Source organism: Onychostoma macrolepis, chromosome 17 (genome assembly GCF_012432095.1).
Source record: "Onychostoma macrolepis isolate SWU-2019 chromosome 17, ASM1243209v1, whole genome shotgun sequence".
In the NCBI taxonomy this organism is placed as follows: domain Eukaryota; kingdom Metazoa; phylum Chordata; class Actinopteri; order Cypriniformes; family Cyprinidae; genus Onychostoma; species Onychostoma macrolepis.
The window spans coordinates 1781733-1800574 of NC_081171.1; the positions used below are offsets into that span (position 1 = coordinate 1781733).

The 18842-nt window shown below is 34.4% G+C and overlaps 1 protein-coding gene across 1 annotated transcript in view; it reads left to right on the forward strand.

The window, feature by feature from the left end:
- The window catches only part of akt1 (v-akt murine thymoma viral oncogene homolog 1), a 55008-nt gene that overhangs the window by 4747 nt on the left and 31419 nt on the right, over positions 1 to 18842 (forward strand). Inside the window, exon 2 of the mRNA XM_058749100.1 lies at positions 1156 to 1288. Within this exon, the coding sequence (XP_058605083.1) occupies positions 1240 to 1288 (49 nt within the window). The 5' untranslated portion in view covers positions 1156 to 1239. The remainder of the gene's footprint in view (positions 1 to 1155; positions 1289 to 18842) is intronic.

The window sequence follows — 18842 nt, forward strand, 5'->3', positions numbered from 1 at the left end:
TTGTTGCACAAGAAACATTTCTGATTATTATCAATGTTGAAAACAGCTGTGCTGCACAATATTTTTGTGGAAACCGTCATACATTTGGTTTTTCAGGATTCACAGATGAATAAAAAGTTCAAAAGAACAGCATTTACTTGAAATAGAAATCTTTTGTAACATTATAAATGTCTTTACTGGCACTTTTAATCAGTTTAATGTGTCCTTGATGAATACAAGTATTAATTTGTTTAAACAAAGATGGTTAAAATTTCTAAATTCCAATTATAAATATCAATTCAATGGGAGTTTCTACATGTTTCATCGTCTGTTGAAAACCTAAAAGTTTTATTTTGAATAGATGCTTCAGTGTATTCAGTGTACTTTTAAAATTATTTTTTAATATTGGTTCATGCATTCATCAAACAACGCAGATGGAGCATTATAAACATAATCATGTAGAATTTTTTTAAAGGCTTAAATGTCTTTAGGCATTTGCTTTGAGTTTATTTGCATTTTGTTTGTCTAGAAAGTGTTTCTGTTTTTATTAGTTCCCTGATGTATTTAAAGTGACAGTTCACCAAACAATAAAAATGTTGTCAAGTTGTTCCAAACCTGTTTAAGTTTATTTATAAAAAAGATATATTGAAGAATGTTGGTAACCAAATAGTTGACGGTACCCATTGACTTACATAGTCTTTTTTTCCATACTATGGAAGTCAATGGGGACCATCATGTAACAACTTGAGGGTCAAATATTTCTGCTATCATTGACTATTTTTCTATTGAACTCAAAATGAAGATATTTTGAAGAATGTAGGTAACCAAACAGTTGACGGTACCCATTGACTTACATAGTTTTTTCCATACTATAGAAGTCAGTGGGGACCATCGTGTAACAACTTGAGGGTGAAATAATTCTGCCTTCACTATTACTATTACTATTTTTCTATTGACCACAAAATGAAGATTGCCATTGACTTACATTGTATTTTGTTTCCATACTATGGAAGTCAATGGGTACCGGAGTTTCATACAGGTTTGGATCAACACGAGTGTGAGTAAATGCTGACAGAATTGTCATTTTTGGGTGAACTGTCCCTTTAAGTGTTTAGATGTGATGAATAGCACTGGTTTAATTGGTTTTAAAGTAGTTTGCTGGTTGTTCTCCCGCAGGCGACCCGTGTGAAGAGGCTTTACGCTGGCCGGATCGAAGCACTCGGTGGATCTGGATAGACTGACGGCCTGCCGCCGGAGAGCATGACGACGGACGTGGTGATCGTGAAGGAGGGATGGCTCCACAAGCGAGGTGCGTTGGCGCTTTAGCGTGTATCGATCGGCTCTGATGCTTCAGAGAACAAACAGAGGAAGAGCGATTTACATGAGAGAACAGCGGCTCAAAGCTTCCCTTCAGATCGCTGAAGCTTCAGTAAACAAGTCACTAAATATCAAGAGTGCTGACAGAGTTCATGAAGAATCAAAGATTCGTTTGATCGCCTGAATCTGGAGTTTCCCTGAAAGGCTTGGGACATTTTGAGTCTGTTTCTGAACTCCTACACAATCAGTTAAAGTCCACGTAATCATAAATTCACCCTATTTACCGTACTCTTTGAATGCCTGTTACTGAGAATAATTCAAAAGACAAAATTAGTTACTGCATTAGCTATCATGAACTAACAATGAGCAATATATTAAAGCATTTATTATTTTTTGTTAATGTTTTTTAATTATTTGAAATTAAATTGCAGTGTTATCATAGTTGACTAACAATGAGCAATATATTTTTTAAAACATTTATTAATTTTTTTTGTTCTTATGAATATAATTGTTCATGTTAATTCACAGTGCATTCATTAATTTTAATTTAGACAACTGTATTGCATTTTAATAATGTATTACTAAATGTCAAAATAATCATAATAGTAATGCATGAATAATAAGTAAATACATTTATAATAATTGATAAAATACTAATAAAATAAATAGAAAAAATAATTATATACATTCCTTACAGTGCTTTAGAAGTATTGTTCATTGCAGGGTTATTACAGTTAACTAAAACTGAAACTAAAATTAAGACCATTAAAAACACATTTTTTTTACATGACAAAAATTAAACGTTAACTGAAATAAAATATAAAAAACTAAATATAACTAAATAAAAATTCATAAATGCAATTTAAAAAACTACTAAAAATAAAAATAAAAAATTGAAAATTAAAATGAAAACAGAAAAAATAAAAATAAAAACGGATTCAAAATATTAATAAAAACTATAATAGTATCTCAGTGATACTAAATAACACTGGTTCATTGTTAGTTTAAGTTAACTAATGCAGCGCACTTATGTTAACAAATAAAACCATATTGTAAACTGTTACCAATAAAATAATTTTTCATTAAAATTTTAATAACGCCAGCATCGTCATCTGCCATATAAAAACACTTTTCACCATCCAATCAAGTCCACATAAATAAAATAATTTATTTTTCTCATTGAATGTCCTGTTTCACTCTGAAATATGTCGCATTAGTTTAGAAAAATGGGTTACGAGCCGTGTTTCCCATTGACCCAGGACGCTCCTTTAAATGACTGCTCTAGATTGATCAAACACTCTTTGACTCTTTCTGTCCGCTGAGGATGCGTTCGTGTCTAGTGTGTGTGTGTGTGTGTGTGTGTGAACGTCCTGTCTGTGGTGATCAGGTGCTTGTCACAGATGCGGTTGATTAGGGTTGTGCCACAAATGCATGAGAGAGATTAACATTATCAGTTTCTTGTATCAGTCTTTCTTACACAGTTCACTTTTGTCCAGTACGACGTCTCATAGAAGCAGCCACCCTGGGAAAATACTTATTTAGATGATTATTTAGCATCCTCATTCATTGAAAATTATATCAATGAGCACATGAAGTCGGTACTAAATGAAATTTCACCATATTTGCTTTTTAATGCATGTTATTAGTTGATTCATGCGTGCATCTGTTTAATTCTTTACTTCATTTTTTTTTTGCATTTAATTAATTTATTTTTAATAATTAAAATAAAAATAAATTAAATTAAAATAAAAGAATATTAAAAATTAAATGTAATTCCAAAGTAAAATGTTCAAAATATTTTAAAATTAAACAAATATTTTTTTATTATCAATCTTCCAGTGAAACACTTTAGATGATCTGCTTCTTCATTCATTGAACTGTAGAAAATTATATAAATTAACACAAAAATTTAAAAAAATTTATTTTATATTTTTTTAATGCATGTTAATAGTCTTATTGTGAACGATTTATGCATGCATATGCTTCATTTTTTACTTTTTAATAATTAAAATTAAATGAAAAGTAATTATTACAATATTTAATCAAAACATTCAAGATTAAATATTTTTTAAATATATTTTTATTATCAGTCTTCCAATGAAACAATTTGATTTGCATAAGCCCCGCCTGTTTCTTACAATCACGGTCAGATCTCACCACGCCCACATCTCAACATCCAATCAATAATTGATGCATAGAACCAAGCCCCGCCCTCATTTTGTTTCTCAGATGGAGGTCATAATACAAAATCACAGATTCACTGTGAATACTAATACAAGGACTATTGTGAGAATACAAACTGCAGTGTATGAACATGTGATTGTATTGTCTTGAATGTGTTGATTTTGGAATATTAATGTGCCGATGACTAGTTGAACTTCATGGTAGCTGTTTGTGTTATGGTTCGTTTAGTTTAGTTCAGCACATTTCTGTGCATGCATGTTGAATGAAGTCGTATCACATGCACGCTGCTAACCAGAGCTGCTGTTTAGAGACACAAACGATGGCGTGTGTGATGGTTTTAGCAGAAGATCCACTCTGCTGTGACGTCAGACGGCCGTCTGGTTAACCAGAACAGGAAACAGGGAGGAGGTGACGAAGGGGAAGGACCTTATTTAGATCTCAGCGGCAGATACAGAAAAATGTGAATGGAGGGTCTGCAGGGACGGGAAGTGTGTTTCCACTAGAAACAATGTCTGGCTCTTTGACTTTTCCTCCACTTAGAGTTATATGGTGCACATACTTATTTAAAAGTGAAATCAAAAGCTGATTGATTGTTTATTCATTAGATGTTTGTTTGATGTGTCTGTTTCCAAATCTGAAGGGCTTAAAAACCCTGTTTTGTTGTGCATCGTTTGAGCTCAAAAGTTGTTTTTTGCAAATAATACTTTTATTTCGCAAGAATGCATTAAATTGATCACAAGTGAGAGTAAAGACAGTAATTTTTTTTTTTTTAAGATTTAATACTTTTATTCATCAAGGACACATTAAATTAATTAAAAGTGTCAGTAAAGACATTTAAAATGTCAGATTTCTATTTCAAATAAATGCTGTTCTTTTGAACTTTTTATTCATCTGTGAATCCTGAAAAATAAATGTATCACAGTTTCCACTAAAATATTGTGCAGCATGACTGTTTTCAACATTGATAATAATCAGAAATGTTTCTCGAGCAGCAAATCAGCATATTAGAATGATTTCTGAAAGTTCACGTGACACTGAAAAAAATTCAGCTGCACATCACAGAAATAAATTACAGTTTAACTGATATTCACGTAGAAAACAGCTGTTTTAAATCATAATAATATTTCACATTTTTACTGTTTTTCCTGTATTTTTAATGCAATAAATGCAGGCTCTGTGAGCAGAAGAGGCTTCTTTCAAAAACATTAAAGCTGCCTCCCGACCCTAAAGTTTCAATGGTAGTGTAAAGTGTAGATATTTTTTGTTAATTTATTTCCAGATTTATTTGGTATAGTTTCATTCTGAAATCCTTGCGCACACACACACACACACATATCTCTCTCCCCGTCTCTCTCCCGTCAGGAGTGTTTGGCCGGTCAGCTGTCAGAGCGCCAGCAGCTGTGTCCAGTGAAATGTCACCCGGACTGTCTGTGTGTTTTGATTGGACAGCGTCCGTCCCCCTCGGCCAGAGCAAAAGGCTTCTGGTGGATGGGTGAAGATGTCACGTCACTGTCAGCTCACCTTTGCCACCGTCTGCCATCACACAGACGGTTTGTTTAGTGCGTTTGACCCGTCTCGATGCCCGCTGTCCAGAGACAACACACGCTCTGAGTTTAATACAACGGTGTGGAATCTGACGGTGTCCATCCAGTTCGAGATGCTGGAAGAATGTGAGTGCGTGTGTGTAGATTTGAGCTCTTCTAGACTCATGAACATACAGACTATTCACGGTAAAAAGTGTCTTGTTTTCCAGTACAGGTATCAAAACATTCTTAAATCAAGATACATTAACTCGATGCAAGATAGGAAGTCTTGGTTTTTGTGTAACAAAGTGAGTTTAAGCTTGAAACAAGAACAAATATCTGCCAGTGGGGACAGAAAAATCAACTTGTTTTCTCTTTCTTATCCCATTGGCAGATAATTGTTGTTATTTTAAAGGAATAGTTCACCCAAAAATGAAAATATGCTGAAATGTGTTCATCCTCAGGCCATCCGAGATTAGGATGAGTTTGTTTCTTCATCAGATTTGGAGAAATATAGCATTGCATCAGCGTCTCAGCAGTGGATGCTCTGCAGTGAATGGGTGCCGTCAGAATGAGAGTCCAAACAGCTGATAAAAACATCCACAGCACTCCAGTCCATCAGTTAACATCTGGAGAAGACAAAAGCTGAAACAAATCCAGCATTAAGACGTTTTTAACTCAAATATGAGTCCATAATCCATAATAAAGCTTCCTCCAGTGAAAAAGTGTTCTGGTCTGAATCAGGAGAGAAATCTGCACAGATCAAGCACCGTTTACAAGCCAAAACAGCTCTAAACTTTAAAGCTTTTGTCTTCTCCAGATGTTCACTGATGGACTGGAGTGCTGTGGATTATTGTGATGTTTTTATCAGCTGTTTGGACTCTCATTCTGACGGCACCCATTCACTGCAGAGCATCCATTGCTGAGCAAGTGACGTAATGCTACATTTCTCCAAATCTGATGAAGAAACAAACTCATCCTAATCTCGGATAGCCTGCGGATGAGCACATTTCAGCACATTTTCATTTTGGAGTAAACTATTCTTTTCAGCATAAACTCACTTCAGAACTAAAATTAATGTAATTTTGCATTATTCTTGATTTAGATATTTATGCTGGAAAACAAGACAAAAAATGGAGGAAGGAGCACTTTTTGCAGCATTTCAAGTGATTCTGACATTAAAATTGCAACTTTCCGTAAGTTGTTGTCAATACGGCTGCGTAGAAATGCAAACCTATCGTGATTCCTTCAAGATCGCTTTGATAAAACACTTGTTCATGTGCACAGTTTAATTAAGCTTGATCGGATTAGGAAATATGTCCAGGAGCTGTCAAAATCCAAACAGGACAAAGAAACACTATGAAAGCACCATAAATAGTCCGTAATTAGTACTCAATTTTGGATGAACCATTCCTTTAATGCATAGTATTCCTGATTTCCCGTAGCTCAAGGCCATGGGATTGATTCCCAGGGAATGCATGAACAGATCAAATCTATCTACCGAGTGCATGAATGTAAATGCCATTAGAGATGCACTGGAACTACTAAAAACAGAGAAGATGCCTTTTTGTTGCACGTTGATCACCAATACTATCTTGACTTTGTTGTTGGAGTATAATGACAGATTTCTGAAGCGTGAGGGTTTTTATGTCAGTGATGGTTCCTCTATGAATCCAGGTCATTGTGCTCTTGTCTATAAATATAGTTTAACAGCAGCAGCCGAGGGATTTCTTCCGTGTTATAAAGAGGATTCAAAGTTTGTTATAGTCGGCATTCAGTTCTCCAGCTACGAAAGCGCTCCATAAACGGCATCGACCTCACAATCCCTGTACCGGAGAAGGTCACATTCTAGATCTGAGAACGACCTGGTGCTTTCGTTTCCTTCGTTAAAACATTATTAGCCTCCTGATTCTGCATTGATGTGCTCGTGTGCTGGAAACTGACATTTCTTTGTTCCTCCTTTTCTTTGTGCCATTATTTTTTGTCCACATCTCTATTTAAGTTGATTCATGTTCCTGTGAGGGTTGCGTTACTTGAAAGATTATGAAAACAAAGTATTTTGCTTCCAACATGTATTAAGAAATGAGGTCACACTTTATATTAGGTGGCCTTAACTACTATGTACTTACATCAAAAAATAAGTACAATGTACTTATTGTGTTCATATTGTATTGCAAAACACTGCTATTGAGGTGGGATACGGGGAGGTTAGGGACAGGTTTGGTGGTCTGGGTAGGTTTAAGGGTGGGTTAAGGTGTAAGGGATGGGTCAACAGAGTAATTATCAATGTGATTACAGAAATTAATTTCAGATGTAACTACATACAGGTATTTTTAAAAATATAAGTACAATGTAAACACATGTATATACACAATAAGTGCATTGTACCAAATGATTAATTTAAATGTAAGTACATGGTAGTTAAGGCCACCTAATATAAAGTGGGACCAGAAATGAATACATGTCCGTTTTTGTTTCATAGGGTTTGTAAGTGCAAATGAAAGTCTCTCTTGTGTTTTCTGAGGTTCTGTATAGGTCTGTTTTGTCTGCCAGAGCTCAGCAGTTTGAGATCTTCTCTCTGTGTTTCAGCATGTGGAGGGGATTGACGTCATACGTTCGTCTGATTCATTCCGACTAACGTAAAGAGGTTATGTTTTACAAAGCCAAAAATGTACTGTTTTGCTGCCAAGTGAGAACATCATGAAACATCAAAGAAGCAGCCAAAGAACATCGGGGCCAAGAGCCCAGTGAAGGCCTGATTCATGAGCTCAACTCTCCATTGTCTGAGCTGTGTGTCTGCTGTAAAGAAGCGTCCCCTCGTTAGGCTAATGAAGGGCAAATCAGTTAGAACGGAGGGAAGTGAATCTATTACATATTTACTGGATGAAGGTACTTTATGTATTTCTTTTGTCCAAAGGACAAAGAAATAAAAAGAAACAAAAAAAATAGACATTTACATTTTCTGAACAAATGTTGTTGCTAGAATGTTGATGAATGAGCTTTTGACAGCATTGCTGTGTGGTTGCTACGGTGTTGCTGTGATGCTAGAGTGGTTATCTGGGTGTTGCTATGATACTAGAGAGTTGTGAGTGTTTGCCATGTGGTTGCTATTGTAACGGGTCCCACTCGCCTGCTCTGAGCGAGTCTCGAACCTGGGTCTCCGGCGTGGGAGGCGGGCGCACTAACAAGGAGGCTGAAGACTGCAGCGTCTCTTGAGATCAGGGGAGTGAGGTTTACCTGCACAGCACCTACTAGCTGGCATCCGTTACACTATGATGCTAGACTATTCAGAGTGGTTGTCAGGGTGTTGTTATGTGGTTAATATAATGCTAGACTGTTCTGAGTGGTTGTCAGGGTGTTGCTATGATGCAAAAGTGCTGTGAGTGGTATCCAGGGTGTTGCTATGTGGTTGCTATGATGCTAGAATGTTCTGGGTTGTTTCCAGGGTGTTGCTATGTGGTTGCTATGATGCTAGAATGTTCTGGGTTGTTTCCAGGGTGTTGCTATGTGGTTGCGATGATGCTAGAATGTTCTGAGTTGTTTCCAGTGTGTTGCTATGTGGTTGCTATGATGCTAGACTGTTCTGAGTGGTTGCCTGGGTGTTACTCCGATGCTAAAGTGTTGGGTGATTGCCAGTGTGTTGTATGTGGTTGCTAGGATGATGCTAGAGTATTGTGAGTGGTTACTTGGGTGTTGCTATGTGGTTGCTAGGATGATGCTAGAGTGTTGTGAGTGGTTGCTAGGATGATGCTAGAGTGTTGTGAGTGGTTGCCAGGAGTTTTTATGCCATTGCTAAGGTTTTCTGATTGTTTTTTTGATCTGATTTTTTTGTGGTGTAGTTTAAATGTTCCGTGGGATGATTACAGCTGGTGAAAATGGTGCATCTGATCACACTCTCCTCAACAACACAAATGATTTGAGGAAACTCACACTTACACTCACACTCTCACAGACTCTCTCTCTCACACATACTCACACATACACACACATAAATACACATGTGTGTGTGGGATGGGGGGGTTGTACAGTGAGTGGTCATTGAAAAGTTGTTCTGATATATGTTCTTCACAGAAAATGAGCCAAGGCCAATGAGTATGAGTTTGAAAAAATAATTAATTGTATCATTTTTCTTTTGACAAAAAGTGAAAACGGGTTCCACAGACCCGAACACCATGCAAGGGTTAATGCAGTGGCTCAGAAGCACAGTTGTGTGTTTCAGATGTTTGTGTGTAAAGATGGGTTGCTGGTGTGATTAGAGAGCACCGGGCGGGCGTCAGTGGTGGTCTCGTCTGGGTGTGTCTGTGGCTGTGAATGTGGGTGTGCCGCTCACAAAACTCACATCTCAATCTCTGAGTATCACACCGACACATGTTACCTCTACCATAGCTCTTCCATTCACATTTCAAACATTCTTCTGTCTCTTTTCTAGCTTTCTCTTTCAGTTATGGATGTTTTATTTAGTGTATGTGTTCTGTAGGTATCCTGCTTTACTGCCAGCATAGTTTTTGTACACAGTTAATTTGCCTTGATCCTTATCCTTTTTGTTCTTAGTATTTACAGATATCACTAAAAGAACCTGCTGAACACTAACTGGCTCATTTTAGCTTCAGGCGACACTGTCATGGATCGTGACACACACACACACACAGTTTTATTGACCGGCTAATACACAGTTTCCTAGAATCAATGTGCACTGGTTTAAATCAGTCATCGTGTTTATACTTGATACAATGAGCGCTTCTAGGGGTATGGCTAAAATTGTATATCACAATATGAGTCGTTTAATTTTACACTAACTGTATATTTATATATAAACTACTGTTCAAGAGTTTGGGGTTGGTAAGATTTTGTTAATGTTTTGGAAAAACTGTGTCTTATGTTCACCATTTGTTTGATCAACAATACAGTAAAAATAGTCAAATTTTATTACAGTTTAAAACAGCTGTTTTCTATGTGAATATCTGTTAAACTGTAATTTATTTCTGTGATGCGCAGCTGTATTTTCAGCATCATTACTCCAGTCTTCAGTGTCACATGATCTTCAGAAATCATTCTAATATGCTGATTTGCTGCTCAGGAAAAAATTCTGATTATTATCAATGTTAAAAACATTAATGTTTTTGTGGAAACCGTGGTACATTTTATTTTTCAGGATACTTTGATGAATCGAAAGTTTAAAAGAACGGCATATAATTGAGATCTTTTGTAACACTATAAATGTCTTTACTCTCACTTTTGATCAATTTAATGTGTCCTTGATGAATAAAAGCATTAATTTCTTAAAAGAAACATGTTGCCGAGCCCAAACTTTTGAAGGAAAGAAAACAAATGTTATATAGATTTGGCTGTACGCTCTTAAAAATCAAGGTGCTTCACGATGCCATAGAAGAACCTTTTTGTCTAAATGGTTCCATAAAGATCCTTTGACATTCTTCAGATTATAAAAAGCTAAGAAAGAGATGGTTCTTTATGGAGTTCTCTTAAAAATAAAGGTTCCAAAAGGGTGTTTTAGCAGCGATGCCATAGAAGAACCATATTTGGTTCCCCAAAGAACCTTTCAGTGAACAGTTCCTAAAAGAACCATTTTGAAGAACATTTTAAAACAAAGAACCTCTTCTGCATTTGAAAGGTTCCATGGATGTTCAAGGTTCTTCACAGAACCGTTGATGCCACTAAAGAACCTTTATTTTTAAGAGCGTGCTCTCTTTTTATTGTGACTTTCTGTAGCTCATTACTGCTAGACATGCTCATGAAATAGCTGGTTTCTCATTTGACGGTCCTCTGATGACTCCAGCGCGACACGCATCTCCTCTCCTCTCGTCTGACTCTATTCATCACTGTCCAAACGTGACAGCTGAGCCGAGCCGTGAGCGCCGGTGCTCTGGCTGGAAGGGGCAGCGGCGGATCAGGGCTCCCCGGGTGGAGCGCGCTCTGTCTGCTGTCTGGAGGCCAGCAGGTCCCTGTGCTGCGGGTGATGGCAGACAGGCTCCTGCTAAATGTGCTGGAGAGATGTAAATTGCCAGAGTGCAGCTGTCAGAAGGGAGGGAGAGCGTGTGTGTGTGTGGGGGTCCGCTTCTGTCTGCGTATCTGCCGCAGCGGCGCACCCGCTGTGTGCTTACTTTTCTGTGCCCAAACCTCCTGCTCTGCAATTGTGCTTCACGTCCGGCCCATTTTTCTGCTGTTCGCTCTGCCTTCATCTTCTGTTCGTTCTCTCTGTGTTTCTCCTCTTCCTCCACGCGTCTGCCGGCGTGTTTCTGATCGCTGTGTTCTCTGACATCCATCATGAGCTGAGATCTTCAGCTGTTAGAGTTGCTGTTGCTCCAGAATGTGTTTGTCAAGTGGGTGAGAGGACTGATTCTTTGTATTTAGATGAGTAAAGTTATACAAGTTAAAAAAAGGTTTCAAAAATTCTACGCAATCACACAAAGGTTGTTTGATTCAAGTGTCGCAGATTAACGTTACCCTCACATCACAGGAAATGTTGCGATGTAATGCTGGAACTAGATTTTTAGAACCTTAGGTTATGAGCCTTTGATTTTAGAACTTTAGGTTTTTAAACGCTTGCATATTTAGATCCTTAGATTTTAAAACCTGACATTTTTAGAACCTTACATTTTGAATCTTTGATTTGTAAAAACTTGTAAGAACCATGCATTTTAGGAGTTTAGATTTTTAATATCTGAAATTTTTAGAAGCTTAGATGCTAGAACCCTATATAGAACCTTAGATTTTAAAACCTGAAATTTTTAGAACCTTACATTTTAGAACCTTAGATTTAGAAGCTTCGATTTTTAGAACCTTGGATTTTTAGAACCTGAAATTTTTAGAACCTTAGATTTTAGAAGTTTAGATTTTTAGACCCTTAGATTTTTTTAAAACATGACATTTTTTTAAAACAGAACTACAGGTCTTCCTATTCTAGTTGTCTAATAACCGTGGCATTGTATAGTACAAATATTGTTGGTTTTTTGATGAATTGCTTTTGTTCCTCTTTTGTAAGTTGCTTTGGATAAAAGTGTGTGCTAAATGCGTAAATATAAATGACTGGCTTCACGTCATTTCCAGGAGTCAGTGTGCTGAGTTTATATCGGTCGTCTGGGGCTGTTTATAAGATACAGCTACAATGAGCGTTTGCTGAAGAGCTAGTCACTAGTTTGAGAGGTTAATGGCATCAGAGTAGCCCAGACAGTCTCTTCCTGCCTAATTGGACCGAATAAACTCAAAAGTTTACTTTAAAAAAACAAAAACAAACAATATGTGCTTGTAAAATTGCTTGCAGACACATCTCAATGCTCATTTTGTGCATGCACAATTTTTTGTGCACATAGGATTTATTTAAAAAAAGTTTAGTTTGTGCAAACACATGTTTACTGCTGTGACTGATTGAAGAATGAAGTAAACAGAACGATTCAATCTGTATCTTATATTTTGATAGTGTCTTACTGTTAAACACAGTATCACATGGATGGGAATATGCTTATGGAAATTATATGCAGATGAGGTTATGCGAGGTTATGCATTGCAAAATGAGCTCCATATATGGTTATTTTGGGGATGATGTGTAGAGGCGTATATGCATATCTTCCACTGAAGGCAATTTGGTGCAGATTCTTGCATACATACAGTTTTATAAATCAGAAAACCTTTGTGCTTATGGAAAATCTGCCTTTTGTGCATACACAGACTTTTAGGATGAAATCTATGCAAAGTTGTACACATAAGGCCCCAGATGTTAGTCAAAAGTCTGGGCTTGCAGGATTTTTAGTATTGCTATGCTGTTGCAACTCTTGATTTTATTTGCCGAAAATGACCTTTAATAGTTGCGTTGTTCAGCATCTGTGACATTTCACAACATTTTTTTAAAACAGTTGTTGATTATTTGATAGATAATCACAATTTTGTTTGACAGCAGACTTGCCTCATTCACATAAAGCATCAATACCAGATTTTTCTGGCAGTTTTGTGACACTTTAAAGTGCTAAATTTCCAGTGCTGATTTGCAGTCATTTATGTCATGGACTTTATTTCAGATGATCGTAATGTGATAATATTGCACTGATTAACGTGATAATAGAAAACAAAAGGAAGCTCAAAATCAAGATCCATTAAGAAACAAAAGATTTTACTGAAGATTTTCATATAAAGTGACAACAAGGTTCAACAGTCACTGAATTATTTGAAGAAACTTTTGCTGTATTTTTCTTTGTGCACAATCACTTTTTGGTCACTTTATATGAAATAAAAATATTTTACTCAAGATTTGTATTTTTTGTCACGTCAGTAAAATATTTTGATCTGATTTTTTATTTATTTTTTTTCATTTTTTTGTCACTTTATATGAAAATCTTCAGTAAAATATTTTGTTTCCTAATAGATCTTTGACTTTTTTTTTGTCACTTTATATGAAAATCTTCTCTAAAATATTTAGATTTTTGACTTTTTTGTTATTTTTTTGTCACTTTATATGAAAATCTTCAGTAACATATTGTTTCATAATAAATCTTCGGCTTTTTTTTTTTTTTTTTTCGCTTTGTGATAATCTTCAATAAAATCTTTGACTTTTTTTTTTTTTTTGTCACTTATATGAAAATCTTTTTCATCTTTTTGTGCACAATCACTTTTTGGTCACTTTTGTTACTTTATATGAAATAAAAATATTTTACTCAAGATTTGTATTTTTTGTCACGTCAGTAAAATATTTTGATCTCTGATTTTTATTTATTTTTTGTCATTTTTTTGTCACTTTATATGAAAATCTTCAGTAAAATATTTTGTTTCCTAATAGATCTTTGACTTTTTTTTTGTCACTTTATATGAAAATCTTCTCTAAAATATTTAGATTTTTGACTTTTTTGTTATTTTTTTGTCACTTTATATGAAAATCTTCTCTAAAATATTTAGATTTTTGACTTTTTTGTTATTTTTTTGTCACTTTATATGAAAATCTTCACTAAAATATTTAGATTTTTGACTTTTTTGTCACTTTATATGAAAATGTTCAGTAAAATATTTTGTTTCCTAATAGATCTTTGACTTTTTTTTTTGTCACTTTATATGAAAATCTTCTCTAAAATATTTAGATTTTTGACTTTTTGTTATTTTTTGTCACTTTATATGAAAATCTTCAGTAACATATTGTTTCATAATAAATCTTGACTTTTTTTTTTTTTTTCGCTTTGTGATAATCTTCAATAAAATCTTTGACTTTTTTTTTTTTTGTCACTTATATGAAAATCTTTTTCATCTTTTTGTGCACAATCACTTTTTAGTCACTTTTGTTACTTTATATGAAATAAAAATATTTTACTCAAGATTTGTATTTTTGTCACGTCAGTAAAATATTTTGATCTCTGATTTTTATTTATTTTTGTCATTTTTTGTCACTTTATATGAAAATCTTCAGTAAAATATTTTGTTTCCTAATAGATCTTTGACTTTTTTTTTGTCACTTTATATGAAAATCTTCTCTAAAATATTTAGATTTTTGACTTTTTTGTCACTTTATATGAAAATGTTCAGTAAAATATTTTGTTTCCTAATAAATCTTTGACTTTTTTTAAAAAACTTTTTTTTGTCACTTTCTATGAAAATCTTCAGTAAAATATTTAATTTCCTAAAAGATTCATTGTTCATTTTTGTCAGTTTTGTACTTAAAGTACAATATTTAGTTTCCTAATAGATGTTTCACTTTGACACACTCGTGCTGATTCCCCTTTTGTTTTCTATTATGTGAATTGAATACTTGTGAATATAATATGCAGGTTTTGTAATCCCGAATGTTTTTCTTTATGTTGTTGAACCCAGAATCCTGAGCTGCTATTTTCCCAGCGCAGGTCACACTCTCACAACAATAACTGCGTTCTGTCGCGACTCATGCGAGCATCTGTACGGATCGCTGGAATTTTTCGTTCCTGTTTGTTTGTTTTCCTTGCGTGATCCCAGTAAACTAATCCATGGAGCGCTTGTTTACCGGAACGAAAAGGGGGGGAAGAATCTAGAACACAAAAAGCAGCGGAGGGGAAAAACTTCCCACAGTGTCTCTATGGTAATCAGCAGGTGCCTGTGGCCGGCGAGAAGAAGTGAAGCCTTTCTTACGAGCGTGAGAAAGAGCGGCCGAGCCCTCTCCTCCTCCCCCGCGCCTCCGTTTGCCCCCTTTTCTCTTGTACGGTGGCAAAACCCGCCCCAGCGGCAACAGTGGTGGCTGCCAAACGCTCCCTCTGATCCAGCTGCAATGAAAAACGCCACCAACAAAAGACGGGAAGAAAAGGAGAAAGGCAGGAGAAGATGGAGAAACTGCGGAAGAGTTTAAGCTGCTGCTTGGCAGTGCCAGGATGCAGAGACCAAACTCAGGAACGGACTTTGTTTTCGTGAAGGGGGAATTTTTGCCTCCTGGAATTGATTTGCAGGGGCATCTGTTACCTATATGAGGGCATATTTGTTTTCTAATCATACCAAATTCTTTAATGTAACTTTAATGTAACAATCTCTGGACAATATTGAACAATAGTGATGTTTTATTTTATTTTGCACAAGAAACCACTTCATACAAAGCATTCAACAAAATACATTAAACCCTACACTAGTTATGCACACAGGATATTATGAAATATTTTATGATATTTATTTTAGGTCTATATAGAGTTTAGTGCGTTTAGTTTTTTTCAATGGTTTAAATTGACAACATATATATATATATATATATATATATATATATATATATATATATATATATATATATATATATATAAAATAATGTATCAGTATAGAGATAAAAACAAATAAAATTTAAAAAATATTACATGTATGTGTTAAATTTGTGAATTTAGTTAATATAATTATTTATTGCATATATTAATTCTTTTTCTACAATTTAGCACTGACTGGCAGAGATATTTTATTTAATTTTTTAAATTTATTATTATTGTATTTTATATTTTATTTTATTTCGTTTCTCAAGAAACCACTAGCTAAGCATTCAACAAAATACGTTTAGTCCTTTAATTTTCATTTATTTATTTATTTATTGCATATATTAGGTCTTTTTTCTACATTTTAGCACTGGCTGGCCACAGATCAGATATTTATTTTATTTTATTTTATTTTATTTTATTTTATTTTATTTTATTTTATTTTATTTTATTTTATTTTATTTTATTTTATTTTATTTTATTTTATTTTATTTTATTTTATTTTATTTTATTTTATTTTATTTTATTTTATTTTATTTTATTTTATTTTATTTTATTTTATTTTATTTTATTTTATTTTATTTTATTTTATTTTATTTTATTTTATTTTATTTTATTTTATTTTATTTTAAAGAAACCGAAACCACTAGCTAAGCATTCAACAAAACACATTTCGTATATACTGTGTATGTGTATATATATATATATATATATATATATATATATATATATATATATATATATATATATATATATATATATATATATATATATATTAGTATTGTAATTAATTCATTAATTAATTAATAATTTTGTTATACTACTTTATATTAGATATGTTATTATAAGATTATAAGATTATATTAGACAACAGAGAAAACGATGCCTCTGCATTTTAAACATGGGGTCCTGGTTAGCGCTGGCCGTGGGGACGGCCCTCCGCTGGACCGCTGGCTCATTGATATGCAGAAGACGGCTCGACCCACAGCTGCAGGATCCCCGCTCCGAGGGGGAGGCCCAGGAAAAACCAACAAAAGAGCCTCTCCCCCCATTCCCGGTGTTCAGAGACTTTAATTCCCTAAATCCTGCAGCTCTCCTCCTCTGCTTCCTTAAACGCCTCCTTTCTCCGCTCACACACTGCCTGTCACCGGCGGCTCCCGTCCCAAGCGTCAAAGTCTCCGGAAGTGTCAGGAACTCTTTCAGAAACTCAAATTATTCAGACACCAGATATAATTTTGGATATTTTGTTTGCTTGTGGGTGCAGGACACTACGCTCTTAAAAAATAAAGGTGCATTTTTGGTTCCACAAAGAAGCATTCAGTCAAAGGTTCTTTAAAGAACCGTCTCAATCTTACCTTTTTATAATCTGAAGAACCTTCTTTCGCCACAAAGAAACAGAAAGGTTCTTCAGATGTTAAAGGTTCTTTATGGAACCATTTAGACAAAAAGGTTCTTCTATGACATCTTCGTGAAGCACCTTTATTTTAAAGAGTGTCTAGTTCATTTATGTAGGTGAGGATAGCAAAATAAATGTATTTATTTTTTGTGATATATTACACCCAAAAACTCTTCATACAGTGGACTACCAGAAAAATTTGGGAGCAAAAATTATTCAGACACTTTTGAGCTGAGCATGTTTTGCTGAAGTGTTTTTTCTTTAATTGCTAATGTGATGTTTTTACACACAGACTCAACAAAATGAAGCATTTCTTGGTAATTGGTTCTTAAATTTAACAGCTGACAGCTATTCAACCCAATTCATTACATACCTTTCTACCAAAGTTATCTGACTTTGGTAGAAAGGTAAAAAAAAAAAAAAAAAATATATATATATATATATATATATATATATATATATATATATATATATATATATATATATATATATATATATAATTTAAATATAACATTTTCATGTTAATTTATAATAGTTCAGAATATCAAATATTTCTTCTTACTATATGTTATCATAAAATCATTAATATTATGAATATTGTATAATATATAAAGTATAATACACATACACACATACAAACTATACTATACATTATTATAATATATAAAGTACAATATTTCTATTTTGTCATTGTATATACGTACACTGCTGTTCGGGGATCAGTACAATTTTTTTATGTTTTTTAAAGAAGTGTCTTCTGCTCATCAAGCCTGCATTTATTTGATAAAAAAAAAAAACTGAAATAAAAACAGTAAAAATGTGAAAGATTATTACAATTCAAAATAATTGTTTTCTATGTGAATATCTATTAAACTGTAATTTATTTATGTGATGCGCAGCTGTATTTTCAGCATCATTACTCATTAATTATTCTAATATGCTGATTTATCATCAATGTTGAAAACAGTTTTTACCGCTTAATATTTTATTGGAACCTGTGATCATTTTTTCAGGATACTTTGAGGAATAAAAAGTTAAAAAGAACAGAATTTATTCAAAATAGAAATCTTGTGTAACATTATACACTGTTAAAATGTTTGGGATCAGTATTTTTTTTTTCTTTCTTTTTTAAAAAGAAATTAATACTATGTATATAAATAAATACAGGTATTGTCCTCATTTGTAAGTGGCTTTGGATAAAAGCGCCTGCTAAATGACTAAATGTAAATGTAATGTGACTGTGTCCGTCTGAGATGTTTGGCAAACAATGGTCTGTTTCTTCAGAATCTAATTTGTTTAGATGTTCCCTGTTTACTGTCACAGAAACACACACACACACACACACACACACACACACACACACACACACACACACACACACACACACACACACACTGCAGTAGCATCAGTCAGTCACAGGTAATGTGTGCGACAGCATCAATACACGCAAAACTGCATGAAGAGCTGTGTGATTGTTCCTGGTTTGCGTCTGCGTCACTGATCTGAGCAAAACAAGAGGCGCGTGTAAGAAAAGTAGAAGTGCTGAGTGTGAGAAAGAGGAAGAGCTGAGAGGAAAACACTCGAGTTTACAGGAGAAAACAGAGGTGACAGAGATGAGGAGACGGTCAGACGGATGTGGTGGCCACAAAGCGGTCACATGACACAAGTGTGTGTGTGTGTGTGAGAAACAATGCACGTTTGGTCTGACAGCATCTGCGTTCCCACAATGCTTTGCGATAGTGGTTTTATATGCTT